The 18,162-nt window shown below is 51.4% G+C and overlaps 5 protein-coding genes across 5 annotated transcripts; 4 read left to right on the top strand and 1 right to left on the bottom strand.

Annotated features, from left to right (window-relative positions):
* Window positions 1-934: 934 nt before the first annotated feature.
* PpBr36_10005 (uncharacterized protein) lies at window positions 935-5,179 on the top strand (the record flags this gene model as incomplete). The annotated part of the gene is made up of 5 exons (XM_029897120.1): window positions 935-1,167; window positions 3,333-4,114; window positions 4,231-4,303; window positions 4,393-4,630; window positions 4,739-5,179. 5 exons carry the CDS (start codon window positions 935-937, stop codon window positions 5,177-5,179), a joined length of 1,767 nt encoding a protein of 588 aa, XP_029745262.1.
* Window positions 5,180-6,614: 1,435 nt separating this feature from the next.
* Window positions 6,615-9,533, top strand: PpBr36_10004 (uncharacterized protein; the record flags this gene model as incomplete). Its single annotated transcript, XM_029897119.1, has 3 exons — window positions 6,615-8,756; window positions 8,961-9,082; window positions 9,272-9,533. 3 exons carry the CDS (start codon window positions 6,615-6,617, stop codon window positions 9,531-9,533), a joined length of 2,526 nt encoding a protein of 841 aa, XP_029745263.1.
* PpBr36_10003 (uncharacterized protein) lies at window positions 6,660-12,212 on the bottom strand (the record flags this gene model as incomplete). Its single annotated transcript, XM_029897118.1, has 3 exons — window positions 6,660-7,022; window positions 10,735-11,948; window positions 12,038-12,212. The coding sequence occupies 3 exons, from the start codon at window positions 12,210-12,212 to the stop codon at window positions 6,660-6,662; spliced, it is 1,752 nt and encodes a 583-aa protein (XP_029745264.1).
* A 323-nt stretch (window positions 12,213-12,535) lies between these two features.
* Window positions 12,536-13,150, top strand: PpBr36_10002 (uncharacterized protein; the record flags this gene model as incomplete). Its single annotated transcript, XM_029897117.1, has 2 exons — window positions 12,536-12,775; window positions 13,139-13,150. 2 exons carry the CDS (start codon window positions 12,536-12,538, stop codon window positions 13,148-13,150), a joined length of 252 nt encoding a protein of 83 aa, XP_029745072.1.
* Window positions 13,151-16,570: 3,420 nt separating this feature from the next.
* PpBr36_10001 (uncharacterized protein) lies at window positions 16,571-17,647 on the top strand (the record flags this gene model as incomplete). The annotated part of the gene is made up of 1 exon (XM_029897116.1): window positions 16,571-17,647. The coding sequence occupies one exon, from the start codon at window positions 16,571-16,573 to the stop codon at window positions 17,645-17,647; it is 1,077 nt and encodes a 358-aa protein (XP_029745265.1).
* Window positions 17,648-18,162: the final 515 nt, after the last annotated feature.

The following is an 18,162-nucleotide window of genomic DNA, read 5'->3' as shown; positions in this document are numbered from 1 at the left end:
TCTTACGTCTTATAGTCAGTCACCTCTTTTTTGTCCTACAGCGCGGCAACTGACACGCTGTGAGCGAGGGGCTGAGCGGGGATGAAAGAAGATTCAAGGGGTTGGAGGCTGTTCGACTTGGGCAACAATCTTTCTCCATCCCCAGTTTTATTTCTTCCTGTTCGGTCACCCAATGACGCATGACTGATCCGCAGAATCGCATCGCATCGCAACGCGTTCCTTAGGCAACTTGGCCCTTTTCCCTCTTCCAGTTACGCGCCTATCTTGTGGCGACCAGTAAAAAAATAAGAGGCATCATAGGAAATCTGTCGCCATTTCCATTGCTATTTTCCCACAGCATCTACTCAGCAGACTAAAGCGAAGAATTGGCACAGGGGAGATGTGCTAGTTCAGTGACCAATTGCAACCCCTCCAGACGGGCTATTATCTAGCGATTTCCCAGCGCTTCGGTCAGTGGAGACTTTGCGCCAAACCCCAACCTCTGTTGTAGTCGACGCGGGGCAGCAAGCAAATTGTGAGCGACTCGGACAACCGCAAGCCATCGCGTCCTCTTGGTTTTCTCGCTCGCGACCGTAAATCATCAACTTCTTCTACGCATTCAGCTTCCCACCTTCCACGAAAACGCTCATAGATGCATATTCGACCAAAGCGCATCAACAGAAATAGCCTGTAAAATCGACGAAACCGCCCGCAGCACCGGACGAACCTGCTGCAACTTTTCTTTTGGCGTGGTTGCTGACGGGCTAAAAGCCTAGAGGCGCATCCGAGACGATAAGCGACAACTCGCAGAAAAAAAAAGAAAGAAAAAACAAGAAAACATCGCAGCAAAACCCAGCCTCTTTGGTCGTCTGAAATCGTCTTGTTGATCTCGTTCCTATATGCGATTCTCGAGTCATTTTGACAAGTCGTCTCTCAACGTCGGCATCCCCCCTCAATGATCATGAACGGATCAACACAGGCGCTTTCCGGCGCGTCAGAAGCGCCGTCAACAGAGGACGCGCAACAACATCAGCAATCGTCAGGCTCGAACGGGACGTCTGCAGGGGGAGGGAACAGCGATGCTGCTGCTGCGGCGGCGGCGGCGGCGGCGGGATTGAAGAAACGGAAAAAGGACGCGCTGAAGCCTATAATCACAACAGAAAATCCCGCTCCCACCTCGCAATCAACGTAAGTTACTTAAGTCTCTTGTGTTTTGTATTGGATCTTTGGTTTTTTCTTTTCTTTATATACGTCCTTATTCAATGGATTTTTGGATACCCTCAAACCAGTGTCCAAGAGAAAGGCAGCAAGAAACTGGCCCCAAGAACAAACAATGCAGATATCCAAACCCGCCAAGTTGGCCGGGATCCACGGAATGTCAGCAAATTTGCTGGTATTTCTATATCTGTATGTCTTTTTCTGTCGTTGCTACTTTCTCTTGCACTTTGCAAAGTGGGCTGCCTGGTCTATTCCATCATCTTTTACTTACCTACGTATAAACCCCGCCCCCCGCTCTCTCTACGGTGCGCGCGCAAGCGCAAGTGCTCGTTGCGATCCGAGCTTTCTGCGCCTACGTTTCGATTGAGTCCAATATGGGGAGTTCCGCAATGGCCTGACATAAAACCCCCTGCACGCCGGTTGCGAGGAGGGGGTGCGTGCAGGCGAGGTGAACAGGGACATGAAAGAGCAAGAAGAAAGCCAAAGGGGAAAAGAGCAGGAGCAGGATGGATAACAAGAGGGCCTGAACAACTTTCCATGGTTGATTGATCAATTGTCCACAAACTTCGCCTATTGGCGATTCAATGTGAGCGATTGATCTCCGCTGTCAGCAGACAGGCAAAGCAGAAATTTGCTCATGCAAACAAGTGTGTGCCTGGAGTCAGGGAGATTCTGTGGACAAATTGTTGTGGTGCGCTATGGCGACATGACGGAATTGCTTCAGATGGCTCAATCAAGTGGTAGGCAGCTGGGATGGCTGACTGGACTGGGTGATTTTGTCACTTTTCACAAACACCCTCCAAACCCAGACAAAAAGAAGAGGAAAGAAAGAAAAAAAAACCTGCAGTCCAGTGGCATTGTGCATGCGCGCTTGCGACGGCGGCGCCAGTGACCGAGTTGAGAGGGTGGGATGGACCAGTGATCAGTGACCCGGCCACCCGACGCACCAACCGACGAGAGTTCGTCTTTGATGTGTGATCTTCCGGTTCAGTGGACCTGAAATTATCAGTCAGCAGACAGGCAGTGCAGCAGCTGTCAGTCAAGAGCTCAATCGGGGAACGTAGCCGATGAGACAAGATCAGGATCATTGGAGAAAGCCCCTTATTTTTTTTTTTTTTTTTTTTTTTTTTTTTCTATCACTGGAGGTCCTGGCTTGGCTTGTCAGCAACGCAGATACCCGGCTTTTGGGACGACTCTGTGTGGCGACATTAATCTTTTTCAAAAAAAAAAAAAATCATTTCACACTCTCAATTTCCACAGTCGGACTGCTGCCGTTGGTGCTGCTGCTTGTCATTCTGTGAGGGGAAACAAATCGAAAGACGGCCTACATACTGCCTCTTGCTTCTGGCTTCCCCAGCACATTACCGAAACGGGATCCCCGTTCGTCATTCTGCTTCCCGCCCGCGCCCAATCGTCCAACCCAGTCCGCCAACGGAGCCCAAGCCAAGCCAGGGCTACGCCAGCAACCAGCCATTCAGGGAGCCAACCCACTCTACCCTTGGACAAGGACAGGACAGGACAGGACACCCCCGCCCTCGCAACGCAATCCTCACCGTCCTCCGCCCCGCTGCTTCGAAATTCACGCTCCACGCCGCTCAAAGTTGCGCTGCTACTGAAACCCGCCCGCAAACAAACAATCGCATTCTTGGATTCAGTGAGCGTGCAAAAGCGTCATCTCTATATCCTTTCTTTTTTCTTTTTTTCTTTCTTTCTCCGTTTGCTTCTGTTCCCAATTCACTTCCACATTTCCACATGTTCAAGACATTATTACCATCTTTGCGCGATGGAGATTCCAAAAAGGAGACAATGTTGAAGACAAGGTTTTTCGCCCTCATTCCATTTTACTTTTTTTGCGCTTATCCGCCGCGTTGAGCCCCCCTCATTTTTTTGAGCGTCACTTTTGAAATTCAATTCCGCATGCGCTTCAATGCCGACTCGTCACCCTCACAGGTGAAGTGACTTGTTGAGCCTTGAAAGCGACGCCACCGATATTACCTTGCTATTTGTCCTGATTTTCTGCAGCAAAGCATACATGCAATTCATATCTGCCGTTCTTTTGCGCCGTCAAGCCCGCCTTCCGCATGCGCGAAATGGATCGCTAGTTGCTAACTCGGAACACCCGTTGCATCTCACAGGACCGCCCATCTCTCAGCCCATTCCCCGACTTCGTCATCTTCGCACGATGATCCAGAGAACACGGCAGACGAGGAGGATTCGGAGGATTATTGCAAGGGCGGCTACCACCCAGTACAGATTGGCGAAAAGTTCAAAGACGGAAAATACACAATAGTGCGCAAGCTGGGATGGGGACACTTCTCGACTGTCTGGCTCTCGAGGGACAACTCATCGGGCAAGCATGTCGCCCTCAAGGTTGTGCGATCCGCCGCTCATTACACCGAAACCGCCATCGACGAGATTAAGCTCCTCAATAAGATTGTGCAAGCAAAGCCAGATCATCCCGGCCGGAAGCACGTTGTTAGCTTGCTCGATTCATTCGATCACAAAGGCCCGAATGGCACACACGTCTGCATGGTTTTCGAAGTACTGGGGGAAAACCTGCTAGGGTTGATCAAGAAGTGGAATCACAGGGGTATTCCTATGGCCCTTGTCAAACAGATCACAAAGCAGGTGCTTTTGGGTCTCGACTATTTGCACCGAGAGTGCGGCATCATACACACGGATCTTAAGCCTGAGAATGTCTTGATTGAGATTGGGGACGTTGAGCAAATTGTCAAGAGGGTTGTCAAGAGCGAGCCTTCAGACAAGGAGAACAACCGAAATGGGCGCAGACGGCGTAGGACGCTGATCACTGGCAGCCAGCCACTTCCTTCACCGCTCAATGCTACTTTCAATCACGCGAACCTCTTCCCGTCACCAAGTTCACAACATTCCAGCCTCGGCCAGATGCTGCACGATGGTAAGTTGGCAAGGCGCGATTGCTCTCTTCTTGTGGCGGGCATTGCTCATTCATCTACCCCGCCGCCGAATCTCTTGGCGTTATTGCCTGCTGACCCTTGCTTGTTCTTGTCGTAGGCGCAAAAAGCAAGTCATCGCCATCACCTAGAAGGGATGGAGATGACAAACAGAAGCAAAGGGAGAAGTCAGCGTAAGTAGTTCTAGCTGTGTCGTCACAGGACATTGCCGTAGCTTTACCTGTGATACAATAAGCTGACGAATGCTGGCGCATTCCCACAGAGACTTACTCTCCAAGGAGGTTTCGGGTATATCACTCGACAAGACGGGCGAGAAACGCAAGGCAGACGACAACCACGGTTTCGATGTTATCAGTGTCAAGATCGCGGACCTGGGAAATGCCTGCTGGGTCAGCCACCACTTCACAAATGATATCCAAACAAGGCAATACAGATCCCCGGAAGTGATTTTAGGATCCAAATGGGGCGCAAGTACGGATGTGTGGAGCATGGCGGCTATGGTGAGTCGGGTTCTGTTAGCACTCCTTTCCGTGGCTAGGGGCGAGCTTCGTGCTCTTTGTTCGCTGGCCAGTCAAGCATCTTGGCTAACAGGTCTTGCACCCTCGCAGGTTTTTGAGCTCATCACCGGAGACTACCTATTTGATCCACAATCCGGGACCAAGTATGGCAAAGATGACGACCATATCGCCCAGATCATTGAGCTTCTCGGTCCGTTTCCCAAATCCCTCTGCTTGTCCGGCAAGTGGTCACAAGAGATCTTCAACCGCAAGGGGGAGCTGCGCAACATCCACCGGTTGAGGCACTGGGCGCTACCCGACGTTTTGAAAGAAAAGTACCACTTCAAGGAGGAGGAAGCCAAGCGGATTGCCGAATTTCTGTTGCCGATGTTGGAGCTGGTTCCCGAGAAGCGGGCCAATGCGGGCGGCATGGCGGCTCATCAGTGGTTGGACGACACGCCGGGCATGAAGGGGGTTAGAATCCCTGGCTTGGATGCCGGCAGCCGCGGGGAAGGGATTGATGGGTGGGCCAACGAGGTGCGGAAACGCTGAAGCACGCTCCCGGGAGTCTCCATCATCGTTGACTCGATGATGTTTTGCTTCATTGACCGGGGGTTTTCTTGTAGGAGGAGTTGTGTCGAAACGCATGCCCGGCCTTTTTTTCTCTGGAGAGGAGGACTTTTCATCGTGAAAGAGATTGGTTATGCCTGCCAGCCAGGGCACGGGACCACTCGTTATAATAGCATCAGCTTTCTTCTGTTCGGCGGCGTACAATTATCCTTTTTTGTCGTGCATTTTGGTTTTGGTTGGAATAGCAAGACGTCTTTCATGATCTGTGCAGTTTTGTTTCTATTGTTCCTTTCACGATTAGAGCAAACACGACAACGAGCGCAACTTATAGAAAAGCCTAAGCCACATGCTCGTCTCAACATTTAGCACGCTGCTCATAATGTAGAGAAGCAGGGATACAGCTCAGAAGCTTGCACGACTAGTTACACGTGCACTAAATCTTCTAGCATTGTCGAATATGTGGGGGTTCGGTGTTCTCCTTTCTCTTGGAGTATCGGCGAAATAGTCGCGCTCAGTGGCGGGAAGAGGCTTATTTTATACAGAGAAGCTTTCAGAAAACAGTATATAGGGCAGATATTCAGCAGTGATGTTGCGAGTATGCCCTGTGATATATTTTTGACTATTCTTTTCGGGCAAATCTTCCCTTCACCTTGTCCTCCTCTCGTAATCTAGCAGTAGTATTGGTGTCCTCCCGCACCGCTCCAAAGTGATAACTGTCGAATAAACATGGCGTCCACTGACTTTGTGGTCACTCGTCCTCAGGTGGAAGATGACCATCAGAAAATTGGATGTCGTGCCGCTCGACGATCAGGTATGTCATTACACATCAAGTGGTTTCGATCATCCTTTATGGAATTCAACCATAAGCCGAGACGATGAATTTCTGTGTAGATGAGTTGGGCCTTGGGAAATATATAGTTGCGAAGTGAACCCGAAATTCATTGGTCTGCGAGGTAGATTATTTGCTATCATTGTTCGTTATTACGGACTAAGCTGAGCGTGTTTCACGTGATTGACATTAGTGGCGAGATAGTAAGGCGCGATAAGCAGCTATATTGGCGGGGCACTCATGTCCCTGCTTGTTTAGTCGATCGCATCTCCCCGGAAAAAAAGGTCAGAAAAAAAAAGGATGCCAACCAACTAGTAAGCATCCAAAGCAAGCGAGTTGGACAGAAAGGCAACCACTACCGCCTGAACAACCTGACTCTCCCCCAGTGGGCTCGCAACTCAACAATTGCACCCACAAGGAAACCGTCGATGGATCGATCCAAGGTCGGCACCTCGTCGAGTCTTGATCGATCGATGCCTTTGTGACCTGGCGTCAGAACGCTCGCACGTGTAACTACCTAGATACATTGCATGCCCAATCTGCTACTGCGACGACCAACGAAACTCCCATCTTAAAAAAAAAAAAAACATGGCGACCTGGAATTCAATTCCGCGCGAAATACAGCAAATGGTGCTAGACGCACTGGTGGCACTCAAGAAGAAGGAGGCGCAAAAGCTGTTGCACACTAAGCCGCGGCTGTCGCAATATGTCACCGTCTGTCGCTTTTGGCAGGAGGCTCTCGAGCCTGTCATGTTCAGGGACCTGCACATCAAACCCAAGCACCTTGCCGATTTCGACAACTACTTGCGGGGCGCACGGCGGCTTATGCTCAGGCACCTCTGGTTCCGCGTGCAGCTGAGCAAGCCGCGGCGGCGCATGACGGAGCGGGATAAGATGGACGAGGAGGAGGACAACAATGCTTTCTTTACCACAGCCGTCTACGACCTGTTCGCGACGCTGAGGAAGTGGGGACGCTTGCCACAGCAGCCGCTGGAGCTGGAACTCGGGGCCGAGAGTCCCGGCGACCCCAAGTGGTCGTTTGGTGACCAGGGCATCATGACCAACAACGACTACTCAGTCGGTGAGCTCGACTTTTGCTTCGTCGACGGTTTCAAAAAGTTTTCGTACCCTTCACCGCTGCCCGAGGTTGGCGTTGTCACAACCTTCTCCATCCTTCGCCGTACCCGTCGGTACTTTGCACCGCAGGCCCTCCTGACCATCTTCGACAGTCTGCCCAACGTTTGCGAGATCCGGTACGAGCCGTGGTACTTCCTCAATGCAGACTCGCAGTGCGACGTTGACGAGGCCTTTGGCCGCTACATCAGACACTGGCCGTCGACTGTCAAGCGCATCAGCATCTACGAACATTGTAGGGAGTTTAGGCGGCACTTTCCCAACCAGTTCATCGAGTTTGACGACGCCTGGATGGACGAGAATGGCGGCCTATTTGGCGACTTGGATGGAGAAGGAGACCTACACGGTATTGATCAAGATCATGACCTAATGCATAACCTCCACCACCACCACCACCACCACCACGTACATCATCATCACCATCACGATCACCACCACCATCACCATGTGCACCACGGCGATGGCCAGAACTGGCACGGGCCAGACAATGAGAGCGTAGCCGATGAGGACGGCTGGGAAACAGCGAACGAGGACGACGACGGTTTTGACGATGATGACGATTTCGGGAACAATCAGGACTCTCAGAACGGCACCGGCGACAGTAACGAAAACGCCAACAACGGCTGGAACCTGCCTTCGGCGCCCGATCTCGTGCAGGCATTTGCCAACGCTCTTTCGAATCTCCCGCTACCCGGTTCGGCGGCTAATGATCCGTCGCAACCGATTGTGGCCCAAGGGGGGAACGGGGCGTTTGGAGACCCTGGTGGTGGCGATGAGTTTGGCGGAGGTGACCCTGGCGACTACCCGGAGCTAGCCCCTCTCGGCTTGGGATTGCTATTTATCCGCCCCAGCCAGAAACTCCAAGAGTTGGCCGTATCAGGCCTCATAGATGCTCGGGACTTCTTCGAGCCCTTCTACGCCAGGCCCGAGTCTGGTATGAGTGAAGCATTGCCATCCTGGGACGAGCTGCGCTGGCTGACACTGACGTCGCCGGCGCTCCTCAACCCGAGCCCATGCGAGGGCGGCAGTGAGCATGTCAACGAGCTGCTGCAGGCGGCTGGCAGAGCCGCGATGCGAATGCCGAAGCTGCAGGTCATGGAGCTATACAGCACAGACGCGCGCGGTGGCGCCGTGTTCCGCTACCAGGCCACGCAGACGAGGACGGCCATCTCGTGGTCTAGTGCTTGGTCGAGCAGCTGGCGGCCGCCGAATGCCAACGACGGCGGAACGGCGACCGTGGGAAACAATTTCGACAATAACAACGGCGGCAATATCAGTCTAAGCGGCATGCTGGAGGACGCGGATGGCGACGTAGATATGGGCGTCGTAGGAGAGACGGTCGATGTGGATGATGACGAACATCCAAGCCACTTTCGAGTCAGTTCTAGGGTTATTGAGACGTGGCAGCGTGTAGCACGGCGGCTCACGCGGCACGACCTGGATCCTGTGTTTGAATCCGTATCGACGTGGCCCGGCGACCCGTTTGACTTTTTGCACGAAAACCTGGTCACGAGGGAGCTTGTGCTGCATGAGGCCAGCTCTATGGATATACTGCAGACTTTTGAGTTGCCCGGGGAGGCCTTGAAATTGCCTCGAGTAGGGCGACCGTGAACTGGTTGGTGACGATGTGGATTTCCAAGTGCCCGGTCGACTTTACTCTCTCTTGTATGGCCCCATTTTGACCGCAACAGTTGTAGTATTTCACCAAATTAATGAAGTGGCTGGGCTGGGCTTTGAGGTCTCACTGGTCTAGGTTCGCAACTTTCCCATTGTGACTAGCTAAAGGGGACAACAGTCTAGAACAGCATGGACTCTCCACTGACTCTACGCATCCAGAGGATACCGCCCAAGAAAGAGTCCGGGTTCACATCCCCGGCACCCAAATCACATGTGTGCTGGAAAATTGGTAGAGCGGCTCCAAGGTTGGTATTTTGCTCTTGATTGTTATCCCATTCTATACCGGGCAAGTTTAAGTAGGTTGTGGGATTCGGCTGTGTCCTAGGCGCTGACTTTGTCAAGGCCGTAAATGCTGGCTTGGTTGCAGACCGGAAATTAGAAGGGTGTCAATGTCGACTCAAATCATTTGGGGTTGACATTGTCATCATCGTCAGCATCATCAGCGTCATTCTCCGCCAGGCCCCTGGAAGCACTAACACGAGACCAGGTCATAGCCTCTGGCCAAATGTCATTGTGCTGGCTGCCAGACTGCAGTGCTCAACCTCTGGATCTTGGGATCTCCCGCAAAAGAATTCCAGCGGCTACGAAGGATTGGACAGGATCATGGGCGGCGCTTACTGGCACAGTTCTGCAGTGAACTTTTGCGCAGCTGTTACAGAAGCGGACAGCAAAAGGAATTTAAACAACCACAGTTGAGACCAAGGGCAATGGAAACTACAGCAGGCAAACTAAGAAATCTGTTGGCTTTTGTATGATAACAGGGACTCCGTAAATGGTTTTAAGGTTGTCGTTGTTGTGTGGAGGGAAGATAAAATTATAATGCCGGTTTAAAAAAGAAAAAGGAGAAATGGAGGAGCGAAACCCTTGGCGAAAGAAATGAATCTCAGGTTTCAATGCAAACCCAAGTACCCAACGGCCCGGGCTATGTCTCCTATCTCCTTCACACCCTTATAAATGCGACTGAAGCTCGAGAGCTGCGAGTTTGCGGCGGTGTTGGGTGACGGGTGATTAATTTAGGAACATGAGCCGGGGAAAATAAGTGACGAGGAACAACGATCTGGCCAATCAAGCCAAGCTGATGCCTAGACGGGCGTAAGCAGGCCGCAGGCGCCACAGGTGCCACGGTGTGTGCATGGTTCTATGGGAGCGTAATGGGGGCGGCTACGGTGGTGGTCACTGCATGCATGCATCGATCAAGCGTCAGACGTGAGAGCGAGCCGGATCGGGATCTTACATTTGCTGGGGCGAAATGACCTCATGAATAATTTTGCAGTGGACGGTAACGACGGGAAAACGAACACAGGCATCCGAACGAAAATGAAAACAAAGAAACACCAAAAATTGCATTTACATCCTTTTGGCCCATATGCTCCGGGTTGCTATGCTATGGTATATGCGAGAAGACGATGAGAGCAGGAAAGAAATCAAATAAAAAATGCAAATAAACCCTAAAGGAGGTGACCCAACATACTCCAAAGTGAATGTAGAGAAGAGAAAAAAAAAAGAACAGGAACCCAGAACCCGCAAATGCTATGCTATGCTTAAAAAACGAAACCCCCAGAAACAAGAAACTCAAGGAAAAGAGAAGAAGAACGCCCAATTTGCTCCATTCGCAATGCTGAACAAAAGAAAAGTTCGATGGTGACGTGCTTGTGTCTTTTGTGTGAAAAGGCAGAATAAATTCGTTCGAGGTAAAATTGATATCTTGGAATTGAAGAGACATATCGGAAAGCAAGCTTCCCGCCATCGTTACAACCGCGAGCACACAACCACAACAAGGTGGATGGATGACTCTGGCTCTTTTTGTCTTGGTCATACACAACTCATCCCTCCCAGGATCTTCCCCATTGCAGCAAACAGATAGCCCTCGCTTCAGAAAAGAACCAGTTTATGCCACTGCAGCGTGCTCGGCAGCGGCCTCGACACCGTCGTCCTGGCGGCCGGCGCTGAAGTCGGCACCGTGCTCGATAAGAAGGGTGACCATCTCCATCTTGCCGGCGAAGACAGCGCGCTGGAGGGCAGTGTAGCCCTTGGCGTCCCGAGTGTTGATGGGAATCTCGCAGCTCTGCAGGAGCAGCTTGAGGACGGAGAGGTGGCCGCCTGAAACGGCGAGGTGCAACAAGCTGGACTGGCTCTGGTTGGTGATGGGAGTGGTGACCGTGTTGCCGTCAATGGTAGGGAGCATGGAGATGTTGTCGTGGCTGGTGGTGTCAACCATGTTCAGGTTCAAGCCACTGGGCTGTACGGTCTTTGCGGTGGCACTGAGGGCAGGAGAAGAGAACTGGCTGGTGGCGGCTGAGAAAGGCGAGACATTGCTGGCTGAAGAGCAGCTGCGGGAGCGGCCCATGTTCTCACTCCTGACAGTTGAGGGCGTGCTGTTCTGCCAGCAGTTGGGAGGGCTCGAGGTCCCATCCTGGTGCTGGGTCGGAGGTGTGAGGAAGGAGCCGTACAGGCTGCCGGTCATGGGCGGCGTCCAGAGACCCTGGTCGAGAGAGCTGCTGGCCGTGGTGTTGTTGTTGTCGCCGTTGCAGTCGTTGGTGAAGCCATCCAAAGTGAAGGGCTGAATGTCGTCGGCCTGAGAGAGGCTTGCTTGGCCGGTCATGTCGGAACCAAGGTTGAAGTTGCAAGGCGAGGGGAAGAACTCGGCCATGGGGGGAGTTGCAAGACCGTCCTGCATCATGGCCGCGTTAACCATGGGCGGTGAGGATATGGGCGTGTGCGAGCGCGAGCGCTGGTGGCCGTGGATGGCGCCGATCGAAAGACTGCCTGAGCCGGGACGAGGAGGCATGTGAGCCTCGGATATGCTGGTGCGTCGGCGCTTGGATCCCGGACGGGCCATCTCGGGGACTTGGGGGAAGTACGAGTCCATGTTAATGGAAGCTTCGAACTGGGTCGAGGGGAAGGGTTCGGTCCAGGCGGAAGCCATGCCCATATCCGAAGACATAGTACCGTCAAAGATGAAGTCGTCGCTAGGAGCCGACACCATGGTGGCCACTGGCTGCTGCGGGGGAGACATGCGGGGAGAAGCCTGGCCAACAGGGTCCTTTTTCAAAGTGGCCAGTTCCTTCTTGAGCTTCTCGAGCTCTTTGGTGCGGTCACGCATGTTACGCCCTGGATAAGAAAGAGGGTGAATGTCAGCCATGGATGTCGATAACGAAAAGAAAGTCGAACATATCATCGCCAAGGTGGTGATCACATACTGTAGGCACGTTGTGCAAGCCTGTTCTGGATCCTCCGGCGTTCGGCAGCATCTGGAAGGACACGCCAGTCCTCATCGGGCTTCATAAGATCGGCATATGAGATCTGTTGGGCTCGGCTGTTGTTATTGCTGCAGGCATTGCTACCATTGTTGTTCATGGCAGATGAAGTCGACATTGTGAAAAAGGCAAAATAGAAAAATAAGACGCAAAGAAAAGCCAAGACTCAAGGAAATAAGACAAAGGAAATAAGGACAAAGGAAAAAGAAAGAGAGGAGCTGTTGTCGATGCCCTCTCTATACTATTCTCTGTCGTAACTGCTGTTGATAGTGTGATTAGTGGTTGACGATGGATGTTGGTTGAAGCTGTGATAGAAGACGGGGATAACAAAAGAGGTTGGGAGAAACAGGACGGCAGCCGGCTGGATATTATAATCAGGAAGGGAAGCAAGGCTCAGGCCCGAATGACAGAAAGGAAGACATCTTCAGCTAGCCCGCCCTTATGGGGCGTGGTGAGGCGGATGGAGGGGGCGTGGGTGTTGGTCGCCTTACGGGCAAGAAAAGCAAGGCAGAAGACCCCAGCCGCTGGAGAGCAGCGAGCAGGTACCAACCAGCTTGCAGTTTACAGAAGAAGTGCAGCACACACAACAGCAATGACAGGGTCATGACCGGACTGGCAGGCACGAACGCAGATGCCTACCGCACCCCAGCAGAGATCCTGGCCCCGCTAATGTACAAGTGGGTGTGTCGGGTCCATAAACAGGCATTGTTATTCGCCCAGGGTAAGCAGATGCAAAGGCTTGGGCGGGAGGCTCGGCGCCTGGTGCCTTACTTGAAGAAAACAGTAAGATGACAAAGCCCCAACAGTGAGCAGTGCCCGCGCCTTACTCTGCTATAGAATAAACAGAATGCGCAGCAATTGGTTGTCGTTATTATTGTTATCTTTTTTTTTTTTTTTTTTTTTTTTGGTGTCTGCCATCAACGCTAAAAGCCTAGCCTGGTGACAATTCAGGTGGTGGGGCCTTGTCTTATCACTCGCATTTCGACACCATCAAACCAACGTAAGTTTTTTTTGTCATTATCGTGCAGTTAACGTTGATGCCAGAACATAAGGTAAATTCTACAGAGCTCAATCGCCCATGCTCTTGCTTGTATTGTTATTATGGCATTTTCATGGTGGCCGAAAAAAAAAAAAAAGTAGTGACTCAAGTTTGTGCCTACCTTGCCTACCTACCCAGCTGACTGAGTTTCCATGTCGGGTGGGCGAAGTCGACCAAGAGCGACCGAGAATAGCACATGACGTAGAGCGGTTCGGGCTACCCACCTACCTGGTAAATTACCTTTTTCTAAAGGGCAAAGCTCCAACCAACCAAATACCGGGAACCGTGTTTTTTTAGCCCTCCCCGGGCCATGAGAAGAGGCCGTGGCTGTATGTACGGTAGATACGGTAGCCATAGCTGGCTAGGTCCGCTTCAGGTAGGTAAGGCTGACAACGGTTTGAGTTACGTTTAATCTCCTCCGTTGTGGGCTTTAGAAACGCAATCTCAGCTCTCCCGGCTGGATATCGAGTTGACCAATGAAACCCCGACCGACTTGACACGTAGACCCCACACACAACTAGGGGGGCGTGTGTTCAGGTTTGTACCAGTCAGCAAGCTTTGCACAAAGTGCTAAGAGCAGTAAGAGAAAAGGTACAAGCCACGACAGGACCCTGGCTAAGCCAGTCAGCAAAGCCGACATGGAGCCGCTTGGCCCTTTCTGGGATGCCTAAGCCTCTGTTTTTTTTTTGTTTTTTTTGTTTTTTTTTTTTTTTTTTTTTCCCGTCGATGGGTGCATGCATGCATGGGAAAGAAGGCAGCAAAGCTTGGGTTCCCTGTCTCCCGACCGATTGCTTCATGTCCTCTAGGTCTTGCAATACAGTACCTCCCCTGACTTGGCACACAGACGCTGCAGTCCCATTCCACGATGATGATGGTGTCGATCGTAGATCAAATAAACCAGGAGTTCGGATGAACATGATCATCTTGTTTTTACTTTCCGGGCAGACAAACAGACCAACAATGGAGAATGGTGCTGCCCCCATCCAACCTTACCTCAGCGGAGGAAATGAGGCGAACCGAATTAATTCCCTTCTCCCCAGGGAAATTGGCTGAAATGACCAACAAAGTTGACCTCACTGCTGACTTCATCAGAATATATCGCAGGAGAGCACGGCGTACCTGAGACAATGGGCATTCCGTATGCCCATTCATGCTGGTCTTACCGCTTAACATAATGTGGTCGCGATAGGGCTCGCCGATCGAGAGCGAGATAGTTAATGATCAAACCAGAGACGGGTGGTGCTGACCTGTTCCCATGTATCTTTTGTTCAGCGATAATCAGTTGAGGTAGCGTCCCGCGTGTGGGTGGCTGAGTGGATGCAGCGAGCATATGGTGTTTGCAATACAAGCGCCTGCTGCGGACCATTCGACCCCAGAGTCGGACTAGCAGGCCCCTTGCAGTAGCGGCCAGGCACAAAGACTGAATGGATCTGGATCCTATCCAGACATTGATCAATGTTGTTCTTTGCTTTTGTCAGCATCCTTCTTCTCAAACTGCCGTAAACGCTGAAGGGTCCGATCATGTATATGCTTGAGAGTGGCAAGGTAGGTTAGTGATTAGCAGCCACCGTCTCCTTACCTCGTTGTTCGTTCTGGTGTCTCGGTTGGGCCAGGCTCCCTTCGGTCTGATATGAACCACAGTAGACTTGTGTTGGAAGGCTTCGTTAGTAGGGCGGGGCAGACGTCAAGGCTCCAAATCTCTCGCGTGTGGAGAGCCAGTACCAGACAGGGCCTGCGTGCCTGCCACTTACCCAACCGTAAATCTATTTCGGGTGATGCCAGGATGATCTCGGCCAGCAACCTGCGATGAATCCCTGACATGTTGTATGGATGTGCGGGGCTCGGTGTTTTCTTTGTGTTTTGTTCATGTGTAGATCGTGTTTTGTTTAATTTGTTATAATGCCGTTGGAGAGGTGATGAAAAAAAAAAAAAAAAAAAAAAAAATCGCTGGGGTACGACGGCCTGGTTTGGAGTGATCTCGAGCCCATTCGTGTTCACATATGGCACAGAGGCTGTTGCCACAACTGGAGACACAATCTGTATCTGCCGCCTCTATGAGGGTATTACGACTTGTTCTTGTATCGGTTCATACATCTCGCGGAATGCTGTTACACAACAGTAATTCTGCAAGTACGGAGCTCCAGAACACTGCGACTGGACTAGCACTTAGAGTAATGTAGTGTGGTGTACTGTACTTGTGCGTGTCGGGCGGTGTGGTACTGACTGCAGGCTGTCATGTGAAATTACTTACTGTCCGACCAGGGCTGCCAGAAAGCCACTTACTGTCCCTGCGGATTCAAAGAAGAAAAAGCCTGGCTATCAAGCTAGTTGCTACCTGGGTACCTAGTGCCGGATTAGAGCTCCTGATCGCCGCCGACCTTAGTCTCCAGCTTACTCTTATGCTATCCCCTTCTTGGGGGCGGGGGAATAAACAGCGTCCCATCCGGGTCGTCTCTTGGTGGGGTGCTCACTGCCGCAATGCTACCGGGAGTACCACGAAGGGCCACTCTTTTCATATAACAATGTCAAAACCGTGCATAAAATGGATGGGTTTCATAGCCAATATTCATCAGCTTCTGCCTGCTATAGGAAATTTCTTATAACGGAGGTTAGAAAACTGTTACTATCCTACCCCATGCCAGACAAGGAAAAAAAAAAAAAAAAAAAAAGCATAACCACCCGCATGGGGTTTTCTGCTACTGATTGCCAATATTATCATACTTCAAGCTTTAGCGATATACTGCAGTATTCTGAGAAGACGGTAGCGTAACCGGAAGCAGCTTCGTGCCACAAACACAGGGCAGTAGTGCTTCTATCTGATCAACAACTGCTTCGCTGAATAAATTGATATGCCGAGGAATTCAAGCAATACTTCATCTTTTCTTTATTTTCTTTTGAAGTTATTGTTGATTACCCCACTGCTTGCAACAGTTTGTCCCCGCCTATTCGCGCTTACACAGTAATGGCCAGCATATCAGCCTTAGGACCGATGCCAGTTCATTCTAACAAGTTTCTGGTATGGAGTTACTGCTCACATTCTTCCTATCCATACAGCTTTTTTTTGGGTTTCCGTTCTTTTCGTGCTGCGAACCCAACAGCATCACTAAGACCTCCAACAGTACAAGTCGTCAAAACCCCTGGCGGAACATGACACAGCTTACTATAATTCGTGGCGGATCCCCCACTACAAATTCTCATAGTAAGTGAGATCCTTTTCAGTACACTACGCCAGCTCAGTGCCATTTCCCATACATACCAACTTAACCAAGAGGGAGTCCAGCCCTCGAGCCCTCAGCTCAAAGCTGTTCTTTCCCTTTTCCGTTTCATTTTTCACAGATTTTGGAGACAACTAACTATGACAACGACCGACACCATCTAGGGTGACATCAAAGAGCTAGCACGCCTGCCACCCAAACAACAGTAGGCCCATATCCGTGATGCAGCCGACGCCAACGATCACTGGTCAACAACCCATTGCTGGCCCGACACCAAGTATTGGCTGCGCACATGCCGTCCCTGGTAGCGACGGTCGCGTACCGCCCACCGCCTGCAATTCCAACTACGCTACCGAAATCTCCTTTGCACCCGCCCTTGCCGCCGCCGTGATCTTCTGCATTCTGACCGTGACCCATGTTGTCCTCGCCTTCACAACCCGAAAGACTTACGCCTGGGTCTTGATCATGGGCAGCATCTGGGAGTCGGCAGCTTTCGTGGTCCACGCCATCGGGGCCAAGGACCAGCAGTCGGAACCCCTTGCTGTTGCCTACTCCATGCTCTATCTTCTTGCCCCTCTCTGGATCACAGCTTTCGTCTACATGACCTTTGCCCGCCAGGTATGGTATTGGACCCCGGATCAAAGACTGTTCATGTTCAGTGCCCACGTCCTCTCAAAGGTGTTCGTTCTCGCGGACGTCCTAGCCTTCGTCCTGCAGTTCCTCGGCGCTGCTCTCGTCACGAACCACAAGGTCAAGACCCCCGAAGAGATGCGTCGCGGCGCCATCTTGCACCTGGCTGGCTTATCGCTGCAGCTCGCTGTGACAGCCATCTTCCTTGTCCTCATGTCAGCATGGCACCTCAACATGATCGCCTACGAGGCCGAGAGAGCACATTTAGACCCTTATGGGGACCACACCCTTGAAGGGCCCGTCAGGCGCTCTTGGAAGTTCCTGCACGCCGCCATGTACATCGTCGTGCTGCTCATAGCCGTCAGGCTGTGCTTCCGGCTTGCCGAGTCCGGCCAGATCATCGCCGGCAACACGCGTGGCGGCCTAGCGAGCTCCCAAATCTTGCAATACCTCCTGGACGCTGCACCTGTTATGCTGTGCCTGGCTGTGCTGGCCATCGCGCACCCGGGTCGCTTCCTGATTGGTAAAGACTCGGAGATGCCCTCGTGGGCAGAGCGGAGAGCTGCGGCAAGGGAGGCGAGGGCTCTGCAAGCCCGTAAGGAGGCTGCGTTTGGAAATGCGCCGACGGAGTCGATTTCAGATCAGTATTGGGGCACCAGAAATGAGTAAGCAAAAAAAAAAAAAAAAAAAAAAAAAAAAAAAAAACCAAAAGGACGCACGGCAGTATGCTCAGTGGCCAGAGGGTAAGATGATATTTGACTTTATTTTCCTTGGCTTTTTTTGGTGGCGTTTGGACATTGCAGGATTGTTTTGTATTTAAGCAAGGCGTTTAAGGGTTTGGAAATATCTTGACAGAGATATCGGTGCTTTGGAATTCAATATGCTATGTATGTTGACCATAACTTTGAGTACTCTCTTCATCTTCCGCTGTGTATGATCCGTTGATTGTTTTTGGCAACTGGGCAGGATTGACGAGGGACCAAGACACTACTGCTAGTATATCTAAAAACCAGTTTGCTGCTAAGCTTTGTTGGAAGAGCAAATATGGTCACATCTAAATTGCATAACACGAGATAGGAAATTCGCATTAAAGAACTGGAAGGGGGTATCAATTGATCGAACGCCTGTAAAAACTAAAGCCCAAAAACCCAAGTATAATAAGTAAAACATCAAGTTCTAGGCCA

The sequence above is a fragment of the Pyricularia pennisetigena genome (genome assembly GCF_004337985.1).
Source record: "Pyricularia pennisetigena strain Br36 chromosome 7 map unlocalized Pyricularia_pennisetigena_Br36_Scf_7, whole genome shotgun sequence".
NCBI lineage: Eukaryota > Fungi > Ascomycota > Sordariomycetes > Magnaporthales > Pyriculariaceae > Pyricularia > Pyricularia pennisetigena.
The sequence above is the reverse complement of the archived record's forward strand: the minus strand, read 5'-3'. Positions and strand labels throughout refer to the sequence as shown.